This window comes from Gorilla gorilla, chromosome 3 (assembly GCF_029281585.2).
Source record: "Gorilla gorilla gorilla isolate KB3781 chromosome 3, NHGRI_mGorGor1-v2.1_pri, whole genome shotgun sequence".
Classification (NCBI taxonomy): domain Eukaryota; kingdom Metazoa; phylum Chordata; class Mammalia; order Primates; family Hominidae; genus Gorilla; species Gorilla gorilla.
Window position 1 is genome coordinate 196,609,018 of NC_073227.2, and position 26,117 is coordinate 196,635,134.

General features: G+C 34.1%; 1 protein-coding gene across 5 annotated transcripts in view; it reads right to left on the minus strand.

Annotated features, from left to right (window-relative positions):
* Positions 1–10,050: 10,050 nt before the first annotated feature.
* The window catches only part of GPM6A (glycoprotein M6A), a 369,539-nt gene continuing 353,472 nt past the window's right edge, over positions 10,051–26,117 (minus strand). For all 5 annotated transcript variants that reach the window (XM_055385537.2, XM_019025323.3, XM_055385538.2 and 2 more), the window contains exons 5-7: positions 18,372–18,448; positions 17,748–17,813; positions 10,051–12,172 (exon numbers count right to left, since the gene is read on the minus strand). In XM_055385537.2, the coding sequence (XP_055241512.1) occupies positions 12,020–12,172; positions 17,748–17,813; positions 18,372–18,448 (296 nt within the window). In that variant the 3' untranslated portion in view covers positions 10,051–12,019. The remainder of the gene's footprint in view (positions 12,173–17,747; positions 17,814–18,371; positions 18,449–26,117) is intronic.

The window sequence follows — 26,117 nt, forward strand, 5'->3', positions numbered from 1 at the left end:
CTCCATTTCTCGGGGTTTTCTGAAGTTAGGTGCAGCTATGCGGCTGAATGGTAGAATCTGGGCAGAAGCCTGGTTCATAACTGCTGCACAGTCCTGTCCCCTCTTTTTCTGATCACTGACTGAGGAAGATGAATGGAGGCTTGAGTGTGATGGGATAGCAGCCTGCCCTCAGTGACTGCAAGGGGCAGAGCTCCCTCTAATGATTCCTAGTGTGCTGCAAAGTAAATGAGAAACAAAAATGCACGGTAGAAGCCTAAGCCACTGAGACTTCAGGATTGTTTTCACAGCTATTAGTTTACCTTACCGAATGGAGAAATTGATACTGAAAGTGTGGTGCTTCTGAAAAAAAAGCAAAACAAAATACAAATGAACTCACATAATACTCATAAATGCATATGTGTGTGTGTGTGTGTGTGTGAGAGAGAGAGAGTGTATTTGCATGTTCTTTTGCTTTTTTATAGAAGCACTACACTTTCAGTCAAAAAATAAGAAGTCACAATCTTGAGATGTCAAAAATAAGAAAACAGTTGTAGACTTTTTAAAAATGGTGGCCTTTTGGGTACATGATTAAAATATTTGGTAAAATTGTCATCTTTTGTAACCTACTAAACCTATAGCCCTAGGGAAAGAAGTTGAAAAAAATGTTAATAGTGTGTTTTGGCTCCTGTTGGCCAGGTTTGGGTAGGTATTACAAGAAATAATTGAGATTAGTAAAGATGAGTTAGTTTTCAAAGAACTAAAAAGAGAGTCTAGAAATGTGGGGTCTCGCTAAGTTCAAAAAGCTGACTGTTGCCATATAGATTCCCAACAGAAAAAGTGGAGGAAGGGTTGTGCCTGATAAAATCCCTTCGATATTCAGTCTGGTGGTAAAGATCCAACTATAGTTTATCTTCCACACAGTTGTTTCGGATCTTCTTAAGGTGGCTGCTGTTGGGAGTGAAAGCCATGGAAGTGAGGAAGCATTAGAACAATATGTTAGAAGAACTTTCGATATTGTTACTAGGACACAGAGTGGAAGCCTATTGAACTCTTGTATTTGCATTGCCAAAAAAAAAATGTGAGCTGGATTACATTTAAACAAATAATCCAAAACAAAATGTAACAACAGTACGATGAAAATAAAATAGCGTCTATTGGATGTGACAATATAGGTACCAGTGGTGAATTATTAGTGATAGTTATTTTGGTCAAATGAGAGATAATGGAAGTCAGAATTTAGCTTTGATTTAGCAATTTAAGATTGGTGAAGTAAAGAACTACAGAGAGAGAACAGACAATTCCTTTGATAATTTTGACTGTGAAAGAAAAGTGGATATATGTTGAAATGAGGTAAGGGAGAGTTTTATTTTTGCTCATGTTTTTGTTACATAAGATCAGGCAACTTGAGCAGAATCAAAAGCTGAATGGTATATTCCTATAGAGAAGCAGTTTGAAGTTATAGACTATTAAAAAGCATAAATTACTAACAAAGGCAAGAGAGCAGCTATGCAAATAGAGAAGTTCTGGTCTCAGACATAAGGAGGAACACATCCACTGCAATAACCCAGAGAAGGATGTTGCAAACCATTTAGTCCTGAAGTATCTAAGTGCAGTGAATACCATATTCCCTCCTATGGGAAACATAAGTGCTCTATATTTTAATCTTTCAGACACAGGCTCTCCCCACCATTCCCAAAGAAATATGATTGAGACAATATAGAAGCATCACATAATCTCAATTTGGTTATCAAATCATAGTATTAATACTTTGGCAGATGTATTATTTTATTAAAAATAAATAATCACCCACCATTGATTAGCATTGCTGCTATTTACAGCACCATCAATTTATATGCAATAACAATATCTCATTTAATCCTCATGCAATACAATACCTCATTTAATCCTCCTAAAAAACTCACAGACAAACATATTTCTCACACACACCCCAAAATCTGAATTTTAAAGAACTGCCCCATTTTTTTCCCAGTACACTAGTTTGATTTTTTTAATAATGGAGATTTTAAGTTAAATTGAATAGATGAAATCTCACTTTCTGGATGCCTCTCTTATCTATTCACAGAGGCTATTCTGATTTCCTTATTGGTGGTGATGAAACTTTTCAGTGCCTGAAATTCAATATTTAGTGATGTTCTTTTATTATCAACCCAGAAATCTGATTCCTCTCCACTGCCCTTCTTCTGCTGCTCCTGTAATCCCTGTGCCAATAGTGTTGTGAAAAGTCTTTTGACCAGTTTAAGTTTCACCAAACTGTGGTATTGATTTTTTTCCAGAAACCTCATCTCTCGCCTTAAAATAGCATTCAACAAAACAATGTTTTGGAAAACGTAAGAAAATGTAGAAGAAAAATGTGTTCTTAATGTTTTAGTTCTAGCCAAGCCAATACCAGACAAATTCTTTGTGCCATAATTACTTCTCCTAGGACCACAGAAGGAAGAATGAATGGAAATAAATTGGAGAAAAAAATGAAATTGGAAAGAAGGCTGTCTTATTATACATATCACAGACACTTCAGGTTTCAGTGCTTCAAATTTAGAAAAAGATAAATATCACTTGTTCTCTCTAAAACATGTAGAACAAAAATAATGAGCTCATGTCTATAAGAGTGCCATAGAATAGAAAAAAAATATTAGAACTCTTTTTATAATTGATCTTTAATAAATTATCACTGCATTTTAGAAGCAAACTTACTTCAATGCTGTGGTCATGTAACTCTTTTAATTGATAACTAGTTTAATAAACATTTATTGCTTGCTATGTGCCATGTAATAAGGAATAAATCTAAATCTCCATGGACTTACATTTTAGTGAAGGAAACTAGACAATAAAGATAAATTTGTAAATGCAGATAGTAGGTCAAATGGTAGAAAGTTCTCTATGAAAAATAGTTCACTCTTGTAATCCCAGCATTTTGGGAGGCCGAGGCGAGCGAATTGCCTGAGGTCAGGAGTTCAAGACCAGCCTGGTCAACATGGTAAAACCTCGTCTCTACTAAAAATACAAAAAAATCAGCTGAGTGCGGTGGCACACCCCTGTAGTCCCAGCTACTCCGGGAGGTGGAGGTTGCAGTGAGCCGAGACCACCGCACTGCACTCCAGCCTGCGACAGAGCAAGACTCTGCCTAGAAAAACAGACGAAAGAAAGAAAGAGAGAGAGAGAGAAAGAGAGAGAGAGAAAGAAAGAGAAAGAAAGAAAGAAAGAAAGAAAGAAAGAAAGAAAGAAAGAAAGAAAGAAAGAAAGAGAGAAAGAAAGAAAGAAAAGAGCAGATATAAGGTATAAGCCATTCTATAGATAGGTCGTACAGGAAAACTAACTGAGACATTTCGAGCAAACAAGAAAAAGGATGAGGCTCACAGGTATTTTGAGGAAAAGCATTCCAGGAAGAGTGAATGGCAAGTGCAAAGGCCCAGAAAGGGAAGAGTTGTTGACGTACACAAACAACAATGGCTGGGGCAAATTTAGAAAGGGTGAGAGGAAATGGGTTAGAAGAAGTATACAGTATGGAGTGGCAAGATAAAATTGTGTTTTGTAAGCCATAGTATAGACTTTGCATTAACTCCTGAATGTGACAGGGAGTTTTAGGAGGTTGCATACAAAACTGATCTGATTTCCCTTACTTTCTAAGAGGATTATTTTGGCTGTTGAGTTGAGAAAAGATGGTTGAAACAGGAGGTTTAAGAATGGAAGCAGGGGGCTGGGAGTGGTGGCTCATGCCTGTAATCCCAGCACTTTCAGCGGCCAAGGTTGGTGGATCACAAGGTCAAGAGATCGAGACCATCCTGGCCAACATGGTGAAACCCTGTCTCTACTAAAAATACAAAAATTAGCCAGTTGTGGTGGCGTGTGCCTGTAGTCCCAGCTACTTGGGAGGCTGAGGGAGGAGAATCACTTTAGCCCAGGAGGCAGAGGTTGCAGTGAGCCGAGATCGTGCCACTGCACTCCAGCCTGGTGACAGAGCAAGATTCCATCTCAAAAAGAAAAAAAAGAACGGAAGCAGGAACACCAGTTAGTACAGGCCTCCAGCAATCAGGATAGAAGATAATTGTGTCTCGAGGAGTGGAAATCATGAAGGACTTATTCTGGGAATATTTTTGAATATTCAAATAGCTAATAGGGGATGTGAGAAACAAAGACAATCAAGAATGATTCACATATCTGGGTCTGCGGAAGTTAAAGTATGGATTTGTTTTTTATGGAGGTGGAGAAGACTGTAGAAGGTGCAGCTTACTGAGACAACAGCAGGTCTGCAGTGTGATATGTGTTAACTCTGAGAGGCCTCAAAAACATGTTGAATATCCTTAGGATAAATGAGTCTGGATTAGTTCAGAGGAAGATTCTAGACTGGAGAGATGAATTTGAAGTCATTAGCTTATTGATATTTTCAACCATGAGATTAGACGTTATTTACTAAGAAAGTTAAGGACAAGGAATTACAATGGTAAAAGATTACATGGCTGAGCAAGAATGAGAAAGGAGATTTAGAAAGGCACAGCCAGGGAGTTGATAGGAAAACCATGAGGGGGTTTTCAGGAGGGCCTCCTGAAATCCAAGGGAAGAATGTGTGGCAGAAAGGAGGGAATGACTGACTATATCAAATATTGCTCACAAATTGAGTAAGGATCCAATGGCTTGCAAGACCATGCCTAATGATCTCTCATTTTTGGCCTCTTTACCTCATTTAATGACTTTTCTTTCATTCATCCACACTGGTTCAACTGTCATTTCAGGTAAAAACCTTTTCTTTACTGTCCCGTTTGCCTGGAATGTTTCTCCCCCATATAACTTAGATGACTTACTTCCTCAACTCTTTCAAGTTTTAACAAAAATGTTACCTTCTCAGGAAGGCCTCCCCTGAAAATTTACCACCCCAGCCCAACCCTGCAACATTCCTGGAGTATCTCACATGATTAATAATTCTCCATAGCATGTCTCGCTTCAAAAATACCTTATATTCTATTTATGTATCTAATTAGTACCTATCTCCCTGCATCAGAATACAAACTACACTAGATTTTTACCTATTACATTCACTGCTAGCTCCTAGTGTCTAGAAGATAACTGTAGTGGGGTCTCAAAATCATGTGATACAAAATGAACGAGAACTAAGCACTGGATTTAGCAATCTGGAGAGCATTTGTTACTCTGCCATGACTAATTTCCATGGAGTATTGAGTACAGGAGCTGATTACATGAGATTTAAGATAAAATGATAGGAGAGTAACTGGAGATGATTATACATCTTTTACATAAATATGCTGTAGAGGAAAGCAATAAATAGGCTTGCTGTAGATCAATGTAGAATTAAGTTTTTATTTTTATTTTGTTTTTATTTTTATTTTTATTTATTTATTTATTTATTTATTTAATTTATTTTTTTTCTTGTTTGATTATTTTAAGATTGGGATAAACCATTTGAAAGGGAAAAAATGCTGATTCAGAAGAGATTAGAGAGAAAAAAATTTTGGAGTGATAACCTTCCCTCAAGGAGGTGAGGAGCCTATGATCTAGAAGACACCAAATGCTTTGGCCTAAGAAAAATGGGCACTTCATCCACAATAAAAAGAGAAAAAGCAGGGATTACGCATGTTGATGCAGAGAGGTTGACAGATGAATAATGGAAATTTACAGAAATGCACTTCTGATTATTTCTAATTTCTCCCTAAAATAGGAAGCAATTTTTAACTCTATGGATAGAAATAGTGTTGGAAGATTGATAAGAGTTATGATATAGTAACCAACCAGGGGATGTAGAATAGTGAATGTTCCAGACCGTAAGCCAGCAAATTGTGGCTCTCAGGCTAAATCTAGGCCCTCATGGGTTTTTTTGTAAATAAAGTTTTATTGGAACACAGAATATGTAAGTAATGGGCATTTATTTACATATTTCTATTATCGTTCTTGCACTATGAAGGTAGAGTTAAGTGGTTGCAACAGAAACCTCATGGCACATAAAACTTCACAGATTTGGCCATGTGCAGTAGCTCATACCTATAATCCCAGCTAGCGCAATGGCTCACACCTGTAATCCCAACTACTTGGGAGGCTGAGGCAGGAGGATCACTTGAGCCCAGGAGTTTGAGACCAGATTGAGCAACATAGTTAGAACTCCATCTCGAAAAGAAAAGAAAAAACTCTCATTTTTGCTGTTTGGTCATTTACAGAAAAAAGATTGCCAACCCTGTTCTAGAAAAATGGAGTAGGTTTATTGGGGGTTCTGAGTGCTCACCTAAACTTAGGTGAGTCTCAGCATGCGTTTTACTCCAGCCACATTATGCTATGCAGGCTTAAGTGTGGAGGAATAGGCAGACAGCTGAATTAAGTCAAGGCTGGCATCTCACCATGCTTGTTTAAGGAAAATAGAGGGTCAAAGGAGCTGAGTATTTGACAAGGAAGATTTTACAATGATGAACTTGCAGTATAAGCTAGTTACTGGGGAAATTAAGGACATAAGGGGACTGAAGGACTGTAGGAGATCAATAGATAGGTCCTCATGGAGTAAGAAACCTGGAAATGGCAGATGGAAGATGGAAATTAGATACCTAAAAATTAGATTATGCATGGTTTGCAATTATTAGAAATTGTGAGTTTTTAGGATTTCAGTGGCTAGGGTGGGATGGGGTCAAAACCATTGGAGGAGAAGAAACAAATACCAGCCTTTGCAACTGACTTGTCAAGGTATTTATATTAATAACTGAAGTCTCCTCTTGGCTTACCAGAAACCTCTCTTGTTACTTCAAGCATTAATTTTACACTTATATAAATCAATAGGTATTCTATTCAGAGAAGTGTGAATGGTACCTGATGATGCTTGGGTATTAGTTAGTAGATGTTAAGAAACCAAGGGAAAAAGTCTTAAGCTATTTGTGTCAACTTGTATAAACAGGATAACTTCGATGTTAAAAATGTATTTATTTATTTATTTATTTATTTATTTTGAGCCTGTTGCCCAGGCTGGAGTGCAGTGGCGCCATCTTGGCTCACTGCAACCTCCACCTCCTGGGTTCAAACGATTCTCCTGCCTCCGGCTCCCGAGTAGCTGGGACTACAGGCGCCCGCCACCGCACCTGGCTAATTTTTGTATTTTTAGTACAGACGGGATTTCACCAAGTTGGCCAGGATGGTCTCGATTTCTTAACCTCGTGATCCGCCCACCTCGGCCTCCCAAAGTGTTGGGATTACAGGCGTGAGCCACCGTGCCTGGCCAAAAATGTGATTTTTCTACCATTTGCATTTATCACATTGTTAGCTCTAACCTACTTTGTGTACTACTTACAAGTTATGATCTAGGTGGCTTAGAAAACATAATTACTTTTAAGTCACGGAGGTGTCATTTGGTAAAATTATTTTCCTGTTAAGTTTCATTCTTGTGTTAAAGTAATTGGCTGAGTTATTCACACATTCCTTGAAGTGTTGTTAGTATTTCTTAAAACTCCTTGTTTCTGGGAATCTTCTTTATATATCAAAAGGCTAGAATGACATCATCTTTTCTTTTGCGAAAGGTGATTAATAGATTAGTTAATAGGTGAACAGGTTTCTATAAAAAAAAATAGACGTCAGAGTTAAATAATTTTAAAAGACCAGAAAAAAAATTTGCTAATTCTCAATGCTCATTTAAAGAACTTCATAGTGGATTTTTAGTGGATCATATGGGTAAGCCTTTACCGGCATGTCAACTAATATATCGGCCAAAATGGTAATGTTAATTTATTTATGACAAGTTGTATAAGTATTTCAGAGAAAAGACATACCAGTATCTTTGAGACACACCAAAAAATGTGGAGAGAGAAAAAAAACAATAAATCTGGTGCTTAAAATCTGGTGCTTACACACACATAGTTAGTATCCTAAGTGATACCAAAAAAGCACCTCTGCTCCATCTTTTGGTGCAATATTTTTTGATTATTGTTCTTTCCAATATACATGAAATGGTTTGGAGAATTTGACTCACACAGTTAGATTTATCTTCGAATATTATATTTCTATTCGGATGGCTCTCAAGAGACAAAAATAATTGTTGAAAAAAGTAAAAAAGCAAATATTGCAACACTTCTCTAAAGACAAAAATAGTTCCCATGTTTAAAATCAGAGCAGCGGTGTTGGGTAGCTGGATGGGATCAGCTCCTCTGTCAGTGGGTTCCATGTTCTCGGAGACTAAAGAGTGTTCTCTTTAGTGTTGCAACACCTGGACAACGAATACTTGCTCAAGAACCTAGAGTGGAGGGCAAAGAACCCTGAAGAAAACAGTATATGCAGTCTCAATTATTTTTTGCATATTTTTTACTTAATAGGCTATTATTTCTTGGTCTAATTTGGGTTTTTTGTAGTTTTGACTTTTTTAAATTGTTCCTACATGAAATACATTGCTTCCAATAACATTGCTCTTTTCTTTCTCTCTATTACTCAAAGAATAATAACAGAATTAGTTGGATTTACACTTACCGGCTCTTCTCCTTTCTGTTTTTTAATTTTCCAATTGCTTGTTTATTTTTTTAAATTTTGTTTGGTATTTCCAACTATGTATAAAAGATTCCACAGATTAGCAATACAGTGGTCAAAATGATATTATTTCATTTAATATTTTATTTCATTATTCATTTAATGAGTTAAAGAATTGATTTCTCTCATTTTTAAGTTGTTTTCAATTTTATATTGCTAACCTGTGATGGGTTTTTGTGGTAAAGAGCCAAATAACCTAAAATGATCAGAAAGGTAAAATGTTTTTTGTAAGAAGAAACTCAAGGTCCTGGGCTTATTTAAGAAAACAAAAACACTCACATTTGAGCCAGAAGCATTTTATACAGATTTGCCTCCATTGACTTAAAACAATCTTTTATCTGAAAACCTCACAGGAAACCAAAGAGAATTTCTTCAAATATTATAGTATAATTTAAATTTCATGGTGGTCATTATATTTCTGCTACCAGGTTGCCTAAATGAAATATATTTTAAAATCACCTGTTTCTATTTTGTCTAAGGCAAATAAATAAATAAAACAAAGATCTACTTGTTCTTTGAAGAAATCTGATATTTTTGTTTTAACATAAAGAATGAAACTATTTACATGCAAGTTAGAGCTGATCTACACACATCTTATTCTCAAAGTAAGTAATTTCCTTAGGCTTAATATTAACCTTAAAATTCTCAAAAGGAAATTACTTGCTTTAAGGATAAAATGCACATTTTTACAAAGAGAAATTGACTTTTCAGTTTTCAAAAATTATAATAATCTTATAATAATCCACTTTTTGTAAAGCATATATTATAAAATTGTTGTTCATATCCATATTGTGTAGTATACAATTATTATGTTGCAGCTATTATAAGAATTTAATAAACACTGGAAGTAAGAATTATCATTTAATAAGATATAGGTAGAAAATAATTTTATTTTCTTAAAAATAACTTTTAAAAACATAATTAAAATCCTTTGTCTACATCTACTTATAATTATTGTAGACATTTCTAACATAAGTTCATGAGGTTTTCATGTTCCCATTCAAAGTAATATGTAAGTAGAGACTAATATAATTCCTTAAGCCTTATGAAAGTTAGTATTTTTATTGATAACTATCTTATTATTTTTAACTTGCCATAACTTCTAGTTTGGCCAGAAGAAATCAGATCTAAAACATACAAAGCCTAGAAAAAATGTAAATACATTTAAATTTCATTGCTCTCACCTTTGTATTTTGAAGCAAACCAAGAAAGCATTTTTCTTTCTGAATTGCATTAGGCTTTTTTTTCTCTGTTTGTTTGTGAAGTACTAAAGGAAACACAAAACAGTAGAGATCAGACAAAAAAATGGCAGCACTCAGAAAAAGTTATCATTTTCTAAATAAAATAACCTCCAAAGTCTTTACTCCCTCTGTCCAGCATTCTGATATTGAATATTTACGCACAGAATTGTCATTGAATTTTGACGTGTTAGTTCAGCTCAGCTGAAGTAGAATCATAAGGGGATGGCATCTATTGTACTTGAAAAGAATTCACACACATAGGAAAGAGGAATAAACAAAACAAAAAAGAAAAAAACAGATACACTGCAGAAGCTAATAATAAGTACACAAAGTACACAAGTGTATTTATTACATTTTGCAAGCACTTTGTTCTACATTTCAAAAACGCCACCATCAAGCTGTTGGCACATTTATGTACAAAACAGATTAATTGTAATGCCTGCTACAAAGCACTCTGTGAAAATACAAACTCTAATACCAGAAATAAAAGCCAAAAGTGTCAACATCATTACATAAGTTGAAAAGACAGTTTTAGAAATTATCACAAACTGTTAAGACACGGAACTGAAATACTATAATATAGAATTTAAAGAAGCCCATTAATACTTTTGCTGAATATCTGTAATACTGCATATATCAGAAGAATGTTGAACCAGTAAGATAATCTAAGCATAAAGAAAAGGAAGCAAAATGAACCCCAAATTAATTAAATAATACTACGGAATGCATAATCATGCCACAGATATCCCTAGTAGTACCCCCTACCTACTACAAGAACTTGTAAAATTACTGATGATGCATGACTAGTCATTGTACAAAGATTGTTTCACTCAATAAATTTTTATTAGAAATGCAGTTACACTGAGAAAGGATTTCACAATGGTCAAATCAGTGCACAATACTACCTAGTTTTATACACTGAAAAAAATGTCTTGTCAGGCTACATCATTTTAGAAGACACTTTACAGCATTCTTGTAGCATTAGAAATAATGAAAAGAAGAGAGTCAAGGTGAAAACAAACACCAAATTTGGTCCAATAATACTGATTGCTCTTTTTTAAAATTCCTTTGATACAGGTACTTCTTATAAATGAATATGAATGAACATTCGGTTAAAATGACTTACTTGAAATAAAAACACAAATATATCACTACACTTTCAAACAATACATTCTATAGGGGCCTCTGACCACACTTTAGAAAACACTACAGGTAAACCAACATAGATTGGAAGGCTGCAAGCAAAGCTATTATATTAATGGAAGCCTTTTCAAATATATCATACACATTTTAGGAATAGTTTACAGAGGTGCAATCCATTAAAACTTTTAAAGTAGGTAAAACAACTTCCGAGGGGTTAGTGTGCTTATTTGTAATAAACCACCTTCATAAAGGTAATTAATTTTCCACATTAGCATATTAAAAGTTCCAATCCAGCCACTTCTTAAATCACGAAGAGATCATTCTTCAATAGTCTACAGTAGTTATTTCCATTAAAATTGTCTCTATATACTAAACTTTAAAAGGTAAGCCTGGTGTCACAATCTTAAAAAGGCAACTAGCCATGCATTAGCATTACTGTTTCTACATGCTCACAACATAAACATGAGTAATCTGAGGGAAATACCTTTTAAGAACATCAAGGAAAAGTACAATGTTAACAAAGATAAGAAGCACTTTTTTTTTTAAACCTACTCTTACAAATTTAGAAATTGCACCTTAGATTGATGAAAACATGAACCAGGGCCTACAGTAATATGGCCACTGATCTTCAGACAAAATTTCCATATTTCAAGAGTCATCATGATGTCATCTCTATCTATTGTTCATAATGTACAATGGTCCCTTTGAAGGTTACCTGTAGTTAAACTAGTTACCGAAATCAAAACTAAAAAGTATAAAAAGCTATTTTCTTTTCAAAACATAAGAAATAATGCAAAAGGTGTTATGTATAACACATGGGAAGTGGTTAAAAATCAAACAAATCTTTGCATTTGACAATGTTAGTATCTTTGATTTTACAGAACTAGTAAATGAGTTTGAGAAATTTCAAAAAAAAAGGCTGGATAGGAGCTTGTAGAAAAGATCCGATTTACATCAATTTAATAAATTGGGAAATTTAAGTGCTAAACAACAAAGAATTGTACTCAGGTGATTCATAAGTCACCTTACATATCATTGATGAGAAGCACTTTCGTTTTGTTTTTTAAAGGTTGGATGGTTGGATGGCCCTTAGTTAAACACCAATGCATTCAAATGGTAGAAAGAACAGGAAGATGCATTTATGTGTATGCGTTGAGCCGCTCTTTGGAGCGAGTAGAGTGGATGTCATGAAGCTCTTGCTCTTCCTTCGACTTGATGTCTTCATACTTCTGCATCCGGCAGGCGTCTTTCACATAGGCCCAGTTGGCAGACAGAACCATAAGGTAGTGAACCTAATCAAACAGAAAAATAATTTATATTGGAAGTTTGTTCCGTGTCTTCATTACACCTCGCTATCTCGAAAGAAGTCTTCGAATTATAGCTCTTTATAGGAAATGTTCACATATAAAATGGAAACAAAATTTCTTTGGTAACAGAAACAATATAAAATATATTTTCATTCCTCCAACTATATCCCACCATATTCTTGGCACCGCTTCTTTCAGTATCTCTTTCTCCTTTTCAATTCTTGGAAGTAATCCAAAACTAATTCTTAATCTTTATAGGATGTTTCCTGCCCAATGTGTCCTCATTTGCCCAAACCATAGATGATTCATTTCATGTTCATGTATCTATGTTTTATAATCCATAATCAGAAATATTTTCACATACCGTTTGTGTCTAACTGACTTGAATTAATTGGAGGTTCTATTACCCCAATTAAAGAGAGATCATGGAAACCCCCAAATATACCTGTGGATTTGATTATCAGTTTAATTTTGCATATGATGAATTTTGTAGTTTCTTTTCTGTTATAAACTACAGGAGATAAAATATTGTGTTACATGGATTTTTTATATGTATATACATTCACAAAAACTAGAATAGTGCCATGTTCAAAAAGGAAGCTCCTGGTTTGTCTTGAATAATGAAGTTGCTGGAGAAATAAAGCTCCTTTATTTGACTTGAGTTTACCCAGCAATGAGACCGCTTATTTGTTTTTCTTTTCTTTCTTCCCTCTTGGTCCACAGGGGAGATAAAGCAGCTTTCCACATGATGAATTTTGATGAATAGGGAAGAGAAACTAAGTTGACAGTTATTTACTTTCTCTGAGTTTTAAAGGGTGGGCAATATTTTAATCCAACATTCAGAAAAATAGAACACTAAGATTTTGATAATTAGTAAACAGTACATTGAAAGAGGAGGCGGGCTGGTTCTAGAAAAGTACAGATGGATATAAAGAATGCAATGTCAATTCTAAATAATGAATATTGTGGTGTGTTCAGGTAGTCAACAAACAGCAAAAAACAAAATAATTTTGACACGGGATGTAGGGGAAAAGATGCATACCACTATAAATAACCTATTTTTAGAATTTTCTGTTTCCTCTGAAGTTTAGCATTTTGTTTAAGGAACATTGTAAGCCACCTGAAAGCAGGGGCTGTGAGTTATATTCTTCTACATTATGGCATTTACATAGTGAAAGCATAATCACTGTATATATATATATATATATATATGGATTAAATAAGGCTTATACACACAATGAAGTTTATGCAGTATTTTGTTGCTGTAAAATATCAAGTGCTGTGGAGAGTGCTTAGTACATAGCAGATACACAAAATATTTGCCAAATAAATGAATGTATTTTTCAATCTTCAAAAACTTTTCATAATCTCTGAGAAAATGTGGCCCCCAAATTATTATTAAATATGTATAAGTGAGGCCAGGTGCGGTGGCTCACGCCTGTAATCCCAGCGCTTTGGGAGGCCAAGGCGGGTTGATCACTTGAGGTCAGGAGTCCAAGACCACTCTGGCCAACATAGTGAAACCCCATCTCTACTAAAAGTACAAAAAATAGCTGGGAGTGGTGGCACGTGCCTGTAATCCCAGCTACTCGGGAGGATGAGGCAGGAGAATGGATTGAACCTGGGAGGCAGAGGTTGCAGTGAGCTGAGATCATGATACTCTCCTCTAGCCTGGGCAACACAGTAAGACTGTCTCAAAAAAATACATATATATATTTACATAATATATATTATATATAAAATATGTATTTTTATATTATATATATTTTACATACATGAGGAAGTACCTGTTTCTGAATTGGAGTGATCTTGAATTTCTTTTCGGTATTTCACTCATGCGCATATATATATATACATATATATATGTATTTATATATTTAAATATGTAAATATATATACTATAAAATATATATTTATATATAAAATATATATAATATAAAAATATATATTTTATATATAAAATATTTCTAATATAAAAATATATATTTTATATATAAAATATTTATAATATATCATATATTATATATGATATATAATATATAATATATCATATATAATATATGATATACTATATATAATATAAAATAATATATATAGTATATATATAATATAAAATATAATATAAAATATATATTATATATTATATAAAAATATATATTATATATTATATATAATATATAATATATTATATATTATATATTATATATTATATATAATATATTATATATTATATAATATATATAATATATTATATAATATATAATAATATAATGTATAATATATAAAAATTATATATTTTTATATATAATATATATAATATATAATATTATATATATAATTATATATAATTATTATATATATAATTATATATATATAAAAATATATAATTATATATAAAAATATAGAGAGAGCCCTAGAAGGGCTCCCAGTAACCTCATATATATATGACCTTTATATATCTATAAAACCTTTATATATTTTTATATATATAAAAATATATAACATATTATATATTATATAAAAATATATAACATATTATATATTATATAAAAATATATAACATATTATATATTATATAAAAATATATAACATATTATATATTATATAAAAATATATAACATATTATATATTATATTAAAATATATAACATATATTATATAAAAATATATAACATATATTATATAAAAATATATAATATATCATATATTATATAAAATTATATAATATATCATATATTATATAAAAATATATCATATATCTTATATTATATATAATATATTATATATTATATAAAAATATATAATATATAATATAAAATATATAACCTATTTATATATAATATATAATATAAAATATATAATCTATTTATATATAATATATAATATAAAATATATAATCTATTTATATATAATATATAATATAAAATATATAATCTATTTATATATAATATATAATACAAAATATATAATCTATTTATATATAATATATAATATAAAATATATAATCTATTTATATATAATGTATAATATAAAATATATAATATATTTATATATAATATATAATATAAAATATATAATCTATTTATATATAATGTATAATATAAAATATATAATCTATTTATATATAATGTATAATATAAAATATATAATATATTTATATATAATATATAGTATAAAATATATAATATATTTATATATAATATAAAATGTATAATATATTTTATATAATATAAAATGTATAATATATTTTATATAATATAAAATATATAATATATTTATATATTGTATATATATTTATATATTATAGATATATATTTATATATATACATATATGCATGAATGAAATACTGAAATTCAAGGTCACTCCAATTCAGAAACAGGTGCTTCCTCATGGTTCTTACAGGCATTTCCTCTGGCTTTAAGGGGAACCCAAGCTGCAGGGCTTATAACTGTCCCTCGCTAGGTAAACAGTGATTACTGAAATCTTGTCCAATGCTAAGCTGATTTACTTTGTCAGCATGTCGGACCTCCTAACTTCTCTACAAATAATGGAGTAGAGTAGAACAGAGTAAGTTCTTAAGAAATATTATTAATAACATTACAATTACTATTCTCAATTTTTAATATTAAGTTTTTAAGAAATATTATTAATAATAAAGTCTCTGCTTTATTATTCCTGGTACTAGCAGCATTAGTACCAGGAACAGTAGCAGTAGTTATATTTTACCTGTCTCCCAAGACCTACATCATTATCAGAGCTAATAAATTGGAAATACTTCAGTCCATCATTTAAGCTAGTATGGGGTTTTGTGATGACTCTAGACAGAGAAAATAACCCCCAAATAATGCTTAGTACTTGAAAAAATAATCTTCTAAGCTTTCTGTTTTAAATAAAATGTACGTATAGCTTTAAGTATATGCAAAGCACAGATTGCTTAAGAAATACATAATATATAAATTTCTATCATCTCAAAATCTGTTGATTTGTTTTGAAAGTAAGCATTTTCAGGGACATTTAAATAACATTTGTCTAAATAGGTGTTTTTCACTAGTGTATACCTGTATTTTTAGACAGAATTTTATATGCACATATATGTAGCAAATGCAAACAAATATTTATTATAGTCCACTTTTTAAAAGATACCTTCACAGACTTCTTGTACCTGGGTATATATTGCTTGTACATACCTGGGTATATATTGCTTGTGTCATTAAAGTTTTTGACAGCATAGGAATGGGTGTATGAACACAAAGGTACATATGTTTTCTCTGATATCACAACCAGCATGTTTTCTCCTAAGGACAATAATGTTTGGTATATCATTGGCCAGAACTTGCTGATTTTTCCCCAGGGCATAGTTTAGCATTAATTTTAGGTTGAGAATATAAGGTCTTTGCTTTTGTTCTATTTTGATCCCCCCAATTAATCAACCAACATGATCCTTATCAAGCCTCTCACATTCTGAAACAAAATTTCTATATAGATATTTATTGTCACTGTATCAAAAATGTTGAGCAATGCTAAAGTAACAAAACATAGAAAATTCATGTTAGTACTGACATAGTCAGTTTTATCGAATATATATGTAAGTCATTTTTAATAAAACAAATTAAATACAAAATATTTATGAAATCAGCAAAATAACCACTCTGACATGGCTAATTAGCACATTAGTATTTTCTCATCATTCTTATTTTTAGTCTCTGACAAGAGAAAAACATTTTTTTATGAAAGTGTTCCTTTCACCAATACATTAGATAGGTATTGGCACCATGAGGAAAATAACTAAATAAATTCCAATCCATTCACCATCTTTACATATTAACTCAGCTGTCACAGTCGTGAGGTTACTGGGAGTCCTTCTAGGGCTCTAGACTACTCATCCTCAAGGATACAAACAAAGACTGAAGATATTGGCTGCAAAAGCTATTACTGACACTCAGAGCACTTGCTCAGGGTTGATATTTGGCATTCCAGTGGGCATACTGGAACTCATGCCAAGTTAGAAAGGAGGAGACTGGCCCTGGCACGTGGTAGATCCTCCTCATTGTGTAAAAGCTTGATGTCTTAAAAGAAGATCTAAAGACTGGCTCTTAATATTTCTGAAGCAAATTAGATATAGAAGACATGACTTGAAACTACTGACATTTTTTTTTTTAATAACCTAATTTGTTTTTCATAAATGACTCTATATGGCTTTTTAATGTTCTTAGCTAAGGAAAAAAAAGTAAATCAAGGAATTGATTAGATTACTCACAATGTCACATTGGTATGTACATATATGCTACAGAAATAATTTTTATATTTATAGTAATCTAATATCTAAAATCCTAGTGAATTACTATTTTTGTTAATGTTCTCAATATGGTAATAATAATATTTCTTGGGGTTTAGCCTTGTTGTTGACTTACTTACCCATTGTTTCCCCTGCTTTTTTTAATCTGATGAAATAAATGTGTTTTACATGGACTTCAAACTTTAGAGATAGTTTATCATCTCTACAAGCAAATAGCTTTGGAATTCACATTGAAAACCAAGCACCAGCGCTTTGAGGTCTTACCATAGCAATGACTGCTGCTCCAGCTCCAGCAAGTGCCACAATAAACAAGTGGAAGGTCATGTTCAGCTGCAGCGGAAACCACAGAGAATCAAAAGGTGTCAGAGTTATAGGTAGAAGAGAAGTCAAGATTGCTACTGTCTTATAAACAAGACTTTGTACATCTTAAATAAAAGCGAGCCTGTGATAAATCACCCACCTGATTAAAACAGATTATTACAATATATTTTCCCCTGCAAATCATTTAAATCCTTTCAACTTCATCATTATAACCTAATGTCATTATAAAGATGAGACAATGATTAATAATGATGGTTTTCATCAGTAACATTATAACAATATAAGGAGGGCTATGCTCTCTTTAAAAATAACTTCATCATGTTTTCAGCCTTCATTAAAATGAGTTTCCAGAAAATTAGAAATAGTTATTATAATTTTTATAGAAATATGCAGAGCATCTAATTCCTATTTATCCTCTACTCCTCTTGAATAACACTACTTCAGGTAAAATTGCCTCTGATAGAATAAAGGGAAAAGTCAATATAGATTTAGTTTTAATACATTATCCAAATAATAAAAAATGAATGCTAAAATTCTGACAAAATTAAAGGCTGTAAAAACACTCACCTCAGTAGATTCGCACATCCTCAAGAAATTCTCAGAGACAGTACAAATTTTCTTTTCCTCTCCAATTGTCACAATTCCTACAATGTGTGGAAAATGACAGTTTAGCAGTATAAATGTTTTGAAGAGCCAAGAGAGAAAAAAATGAGTTTTTGCTGATCAAATCTAAGCAAGTTCCATTTTATCTTATGTTATGTTACAGTGGAAAAATAATCTAGCTTTCATTGTGGATAATAACTATGCATAGAATTATGAAAATAATATGCAAGGCTATTTAGCCCTCAAGCAATTTAAATAATTTCAATCTGAATTCAATTGAATCTCACCACCAGAATTTCCAGACTCAATTATAGCCAGTTTATTGGTTTGGCCCATTAATGTGATAGTATAAGCATCACAATTATTTTGTTAACTATGCCCCAGACTGTGCTGAAGTCAGGATCTAAATTTGTTCAGCTGGTGCAGTGCTTCTGTTAATCTAGAAAAGGATACTGCCCAAAGGAGTACTTTTTTTTTCTGCCAATATTGCAAACAATGCTATTAGTAACAGGAAATGAAAAGTTGCCATTTCACTTCTATTTACCCTTGTTCCAGTCGGTTCATAGACCAACTGCATTAGAATCACCTAGGAAATTGTCAAAAATATGTATTTTTAGACTCTAACACAAAACTGATAGATGGGAATCTATGAATATTAGGCCTAGAACACTGCATTTTTAAAACGAGCACAGAGGCAATTCACTGGCACGTCTCTTTGTCTCATCTTAGAGAGCAAAAGTAACCAAGTTCATCTGAGCATGGCTCTTTAATTTTATTTTCTGAACTTTTGAAGTGCTAAACACATACAGGCATGATAAAACATATTCAGGACATTCTAATACCTAAGATTTTAGCATTTGCTGCTCTTTAGTTGTTTTTGTTATTGTTGTTTTATTTTCATGGTTTGTTTTGTTTTGTTTGAGACGGAGTCTCACTCTGTCACCCAGGCTGGAGTATAGCGGTGCAATCTCAGCTAATTGCAACCTACACCTCCCGGGTTCAAGTAATTCTCATGCCTCGGCCTCCAGAGTAGCTGGGATTACAGGTGCCCGCCACCACGCCCAGCTAATTTTTCTGTTTTTAGTAGAGACGAGTTTCACCATGTTCACCAAACTGGTATCAGACTTCTGACCCCAAGTGATCTGCCCACCTCAGCCTCCCAAAGTGCCAGAATTACAGGTATGAGCCACGATGCCAGGCCTTCTTTATTTAGTTTTAATATGTATATGTATTTACATATTCTTAGCTTTATGGGGTGTCATCAACTCTCCCTCTCTTACAGAGCTGCTGCTATTAGTTTCTCCTTTGCCAATAGTTTGTGGAATCTATTTCAATGTGAAAAATCTATTTGCAGTAAACAAACACAGAGATCCCTCTCTACAGCCTTTCCTTTCTGCCAAGATGGTTCTAAGAGTGGGTAAAAATTTAAAAGGGTTCTCTCATGAGATTTCCTCCCTGAAAAATCACCATTGTTGAAAAAGCTTCCGGTCAAGGCTCTCTCTCTTCGTAGTAATCCATTACAGACTTTATTTTGTGTAATATTTATGTTGTGCTTACATTTCCTTATTCATTTCTCAATTCATGTTTTCAGCAAAACACCTAGAAAGTGTTGCCTAACCTCACTGCAATTCCTTTCCTTTCATTTCTACTTAAATCCTCTCAAGTCAGATTTTGCCCCAACCCCCCTCCATGGAAACTTTTCTTATAAAGATCATAATGACCTCCAAGGATTAATTCTCAGTTTTCATCTTCTTGCAAGTTGACAGTATTAAACACAGTTGATGCCCACCTTTTCCTTCATGCTCTCTTCATTTGGCTTCTAAAATCTACAGTTTTCAGTTTCTGCCTTTCTGATCTCATTGGCTCCTTCTTCTCATATTTTTGTCTGTTGCCTCCTCTTCTCTCTGACCTCTTAAGTTGCAGCTTCCCACCCTTCACTCCTCAGCCTTTTTTCTCCCATGCATATCTCATCTAGTCCCAGATATTTAAATATTATCAACAACTCCTAAATCTGTGTGGCCATCCCATATCTCTCTTCTGAAATCAGGATTCATATATCCAATTTCTCATCTGACCATTCTATTTGGATTTCTAATAAGCATTTTAAAAAAACTTCTGCTCTTCTCCTTTGCTGGCTCCACTCCCAAGCAAACACTTCTCATAGCCTTTCCTATCTTTCTTGATAGCAAATCTTACCATTTGCTCAGTCAAAAGAAATTCCTCCTTGAATTCTCTTTTTTTCCCCCCAAACCCTACATGCAATCTATCAGGAAATTCTGCTGCCTCTATGTTCAAAATACATCCATAATCAGACCGATTCTTCCCACCTCCCTTGCCATCTCCTCATCCAAGCCACCAAAATCTCCCACTTGGATTAATACAATCATTTGCTAACTGGCTTCCTTGCTTCTACCCTTCCTACAAACCATTCTTCAAGTAGCAGCTAGAGTAATCCTTCTATTATTAATCAGACCATCTCCTTCCTCTGCCAAAATCTGTGATGACTCTCTACTCTCCTCAGAATAAAGCCCCACACCTATAATGTTCTGTAATGCATTCATCAAGATGGTACATCATGGGAACTCATAGACTTCATCTCACTCTTTTGTCCTACTGTCTTATTCTACTTCAGACACATTGACTTCCCTGTTGTTTCCTGAGTAACCAGGTATCGTATTGGCTTGGTAACTTAGCACCGGCTCTTCTCTCTGACAAGAATATTCCCAGAGCTGAGCTCCTCCTGTCCTTCAAATGACAACTACTCAGTGCAACTTTTCTACATCATTAAAAAAAATACTATTGTTACAGTAGGTAGTCAGACATGAGCAGAGCAAGAGAGTCCCCCAACTCACCGCCCACCAAGGATGTCAGGGCACCATCAGGTGACAGTCAGGCAGTTGTTAACTGTCTTTCTAAAATAATAATTGGTCACAACTGGCTCCTAATAAAGAAACACCTGTAGCTGGTGATCAGCAGCTTCTTGATCTGAACTCAGGAGTTGGAGAAGCGGGCTCAAGCCTGCACACTAAGAGGCAAAATGGCAGAGTGTAACTGATAGATGACCTTCCTCGAGGAACACTCAAATGAGCATGTGTGCAACTCCAGAAAACACAGTGCACATACGGTCCCTCCCAAGTGCTGGCCACCCACTGCACATGCGGACAGCCCACCTCAAGGGAAGAACCAGGTGAGAAGTATGCAAGACCCTAGAAGAAGGCCAATGTATAAAACCCCAAGTCAAAAGATCAAACAGGGCACTTGATCTCTCAAGTCGCCCGCTTGGCCCTTTTCCAACTCTACTTTCTTTCATTCCTGCTCTAAAACTTTTCTTTTTTTTCTTTTCTTTTTTTTTTTTTTTTGAGATGGAGTCTCGCTCTTTCGCCCAGGCCAGACTGCAGTGGCGCTATCTCGGCTCACTGCAAGCTCGGCTTCCCGGGTTCACGCCATTCCCGTGCCTCAGCCTGCTCTAAAACTTTTTAATAGACTTTCACTCCTGCTCTGAAACTTGCCCCGGTGTCTTACTCTGCCTTATGCCCCTCAGTTGAATTCTTCCTTCTGAGGAGGCAAGAAGTGAGGTTGCTGCAGGCCCATATGGATGTACCACTGCTAACATCATTACTGAACCTCCAGTACTCCTGATGCTATATGTATATGTGTATATATACACACACACGCACACATAAAGTTTTTGTGATAAGTATACCATATATAACAAATAGATATAATATATATTAAAAATTAACTGTAGTTTAAAAATCAACATGTGAATAATATGACGCTCTAAAAGTGAGCATGTGGAGGATGAGCTGCAGTGTAAATTTGAAAACCTGATTATTTTGATTCTTTTATATCTGTCTATGAATGGCCAAATTGTTCTCACCAAAAATTAAGAACATTATTCAAATTTATATCAATTTTTCTAAATATTGAATATATATATTTATTACCTATGGAAAAGTTTTTAGCTGAAAGGTACAGACTGATATTTTCAGTTTCTTCAAAGCAATTAGGAGAAAAGGCAAGTTATAAGCAAGGGTGGCCAGGCGCAGTGGCTCATGCCTATAATCCCGGCACTTTAGGAGGCTGAGGCAGGCAGATCAGCTGAGGTCAGGAGTTCAAGACCAGCCTGGCCAACATGGTGAAACCCCGTCTCTACTAAAAAAATACAAAAATTAGCCAGGCGTGGTGGTTGGCACCAGCTACTTGGGAGGCTAAGGCAGGAGAATCGCTTGAACCCGGGAGGTGGATGTTGCAGTGAGACGAGATCACGCCACTGCACTCCAGCCTGGGCGACAGAGTGAGATTGTCTCAAAAATAATAAAAATAATAAGCTAAAACTAGGCAAGAGAAGCATTAAGAACTGGGTGCAAAGAGAATTGGGGAGAACAGGGAAGACTTGATGCATGAAAGTTGCAGTAACGGGCTTCTTTAGTACTTTATATTTTTCATGCTAGCTAAACACAAGTAATATATTTCTGGCATTGTGAGAATTATTTGTACCTGAAATATGAACAACTTCAGAGAAAATGATGCGTAATGTGTGTACACAGTTCCTATGACGTTCATCACTAAGGCAATAAAAACCTTTGGTGCTTACTGGACAGTTGAAGTGCGACTCCTAGGGTTGTAAATTCCTCTTAAGAAAATTGTAGGCCGGGTGCGGTGGCTCACGCCTGTAATCCCAGCACTTCGGGAGGCCAAGGCAGGTGGATCATTTGAGGTCAGGAGTTCGAGACCAGCCTGGCCAACATGGTAAAACCCCGTCTTTACTAAAAAAACAAAAATTAGCCAGGCATGGTGGCACACGCCTGTAATCCCAGCTCCTCGGGAGGCTGAGGCAGGAGAATTGCTTGAACCTGGGAGGCAGAGGTTTCAGTGAACTGAGATCACGCCACTGCACTCCAGCCTGGGCGACAGAGCAAGACTCCGTCTCAAAAAACAAACAAACAAACAAAAATTGTAAATGAGAGTTGGAGTTAAGCAGAATGAGCAGATACTTATGACACTCTGAGGTCTGATAGCATGGTAGGAATTAACTCCCTACTATGAAATATAAATGCTTAAATTTAAAAATAATTTATCATTTACGTTGCTAATTTTAAAGATGATAAAATACCAGCATGTCCTTTTGCAGATTCCAGAGACCACCCACTTCCCCTGGCTCTAGGGGAGTTTTCTTTATTTTCAAAGTCTGCAACAGTGGATCTTTTCATACCCTTCTTCTATAGTCCATCTCCCTCTGAATGACTCCTCTCCTTTGGCCCTATTTTTCATTTTTAAGGATGCTTCTGATTACATTGATGCCACCTGGATAATTCAGGCTCGTTACTTTCTTAAAATCAGTTGATTAGCAACCTTAATTCCATCTGTGACTTCAATTCCCCCTTGACATGTCACCTAACATAGGGATACCAAACAGAGGATTAGCCTACACAAGAAAAATATAACCAATATTTTACCAAATGAATTATTGAATTATTTAGCAGAAATGAATATAGTTCAGTAATTAGCAATGACACATAACTAGACATACAAAAGAATTCCTATTAGGAGTATATGTATCTAATTTTTATGCAAACATAAAGTGTCCTTTTGAGTAGCACAGACTTAGGTTAAAAGTGCTATTTATTTCTAGTTTCAACTCTATCTTCTGTTACATCTTGGACAAATAATGGAATATTCCTAGGTCTTGGCTGACTTCTCTAGAGAAAGTATGATGAGCCAGGTTCATGATGTAAGTGTCAAACTTCACTTTATATTTTTGTCATGAAGATATTTTTCTTTCAAAATTGAGCAGTACTAGCACATGACACAATTTTTCCTTAAATATTTGTTGAAAATGAAACCAACCCAATTGTCCCATGGAAATGATATTTGTGGGTTTTTGAACAAACATAGAAATTAACCCTGCTGGTCTTAAAACTTGAAATTTACATTTGTCTCATCTGAGTTCCTTCCTCAGGAAACTCACCATCAGGCAAGGGACTGAAGCTCACCAGATCACCACATCTACACAATGAGATGCCAGACTCTCATTCATGGTTACCTCCTTATCCCCTAATTCCTGTTTTACATCCCTTATTCACTATATGACCCCACCACCAATTTTAGTGGTAGGGAGACAGATCTGAGACTGATCTCCCATCCACCTCGGCTGCAGTGCCTGAAAAAGCCTTCCTTCCTGGCAATACTTTTCTGTCTCAGTAACTGGCTTTCTGTGTGGCGAGCACTGCGACCTAGATCGAATCCCTGCTTTCAGCAACAAAAATAGTGTGAGCAAATAAATGAAATGAAATCCTACTGAGAAGTGCTTTATGGAAATAAGATAAAAACAAGCTGCTCTCGCTAACATGTGTGGGTGTGCTGAATAAGAGGTAGGATTGGCTAAAAGTCTAAAAGAAGCCCCACCTACTTTCTCTCTGTGTTGGCTCTTAAGTTTTATCAAGTCTTCAGGTTGTAATGGAGGAAAGTTTTAAACCTTACATCTAGATGATGTAATGAGGATCAGTTTCAACATTTCCTCTCATAAAGTTATGGGGATAAACATCTAATACATCCAATGTAATTGAATCACAGAATATATAATTGGAGGATAACAGAAATCATAATAAAAGCATCAAAAATACAAATAAAATTATTTCATGATGCAGTTTGAAATACAGCAAATCCTAATATGATATGCTATCTATAAATCCTCCAACTATATCAAGTAATGTCTCTGTGTGCCATTAGAACTGTTCGAAATGCATAAATTTATTACATGCATGGGAATGAAGAGTGAGATGTATACCTCCACTAAGTAGGTATAATGGCCATTATAGGCTGAGAGTTCCTATTACATATTAAATACCTAGTCTCCTGTAAAATAAAAGATAGCGTCTATATACTAAGGAGACAACTCTGCAACAAGGGAAATTACTTTAAAGTATATTCTTATCTATGCAATTGTCTTTTTGATGAATATTAGTAAATTCTGAATTGATCCTAATACAATGTTTGAGGAATGGTTCTCTTCTGATGCTTCTTGATAATAATGTGGTTATATACATACATTCAGGAGTCTTATCAGGACATATAATCTGGAGGGCAAATAAATACTATACAGCAATAGATTTTATATTAAGAGCTAAACAGAACGTCTTAATAGCTCATGTAAAGGCTGCATGACATCTAAAAAGTGCCTTCTTTTCCTTTCAAATCCATAAAAGAAAAGGTACATTTGGATAAATATTGATAAATATGTTGTAAACATTGGTAAGCTTCAAAGAATAGTTTTAACCACATATTTATGCTTTACATAATATGGAAAGAAATAATATAGCACATTCTTTTTTTTAAAAAAAAAAGACAATCAGAGGTATGAACTAATGAGATTGAAATAAGGTTTTTGACTTTGAGTTGATGCCATAATGGGATGAAACCTTTGGAACTTGGGGTAGGTTGAATGTATTTCACACAAAGAAATGGATGTGTATCTTTGGTGGCCAGAGAGTAGACTGCAGTAGGCAAAAAACAGCCTCCCATAGATGTTCACATCCTTAACTCTGGAACTCGTACCTGTGTTGGAGTAAGCCGTGAAGGGGAATTAAGCTTGCAGAATTGCAAGGGAGAGGCAACTTTGCTGGCTTTGACAGAACATGGACTGCCATCATGATCAAGTAAATGTAGGAGATCACAAAAACAGTAAGCAGTTTGGGAAAAAAATTGACC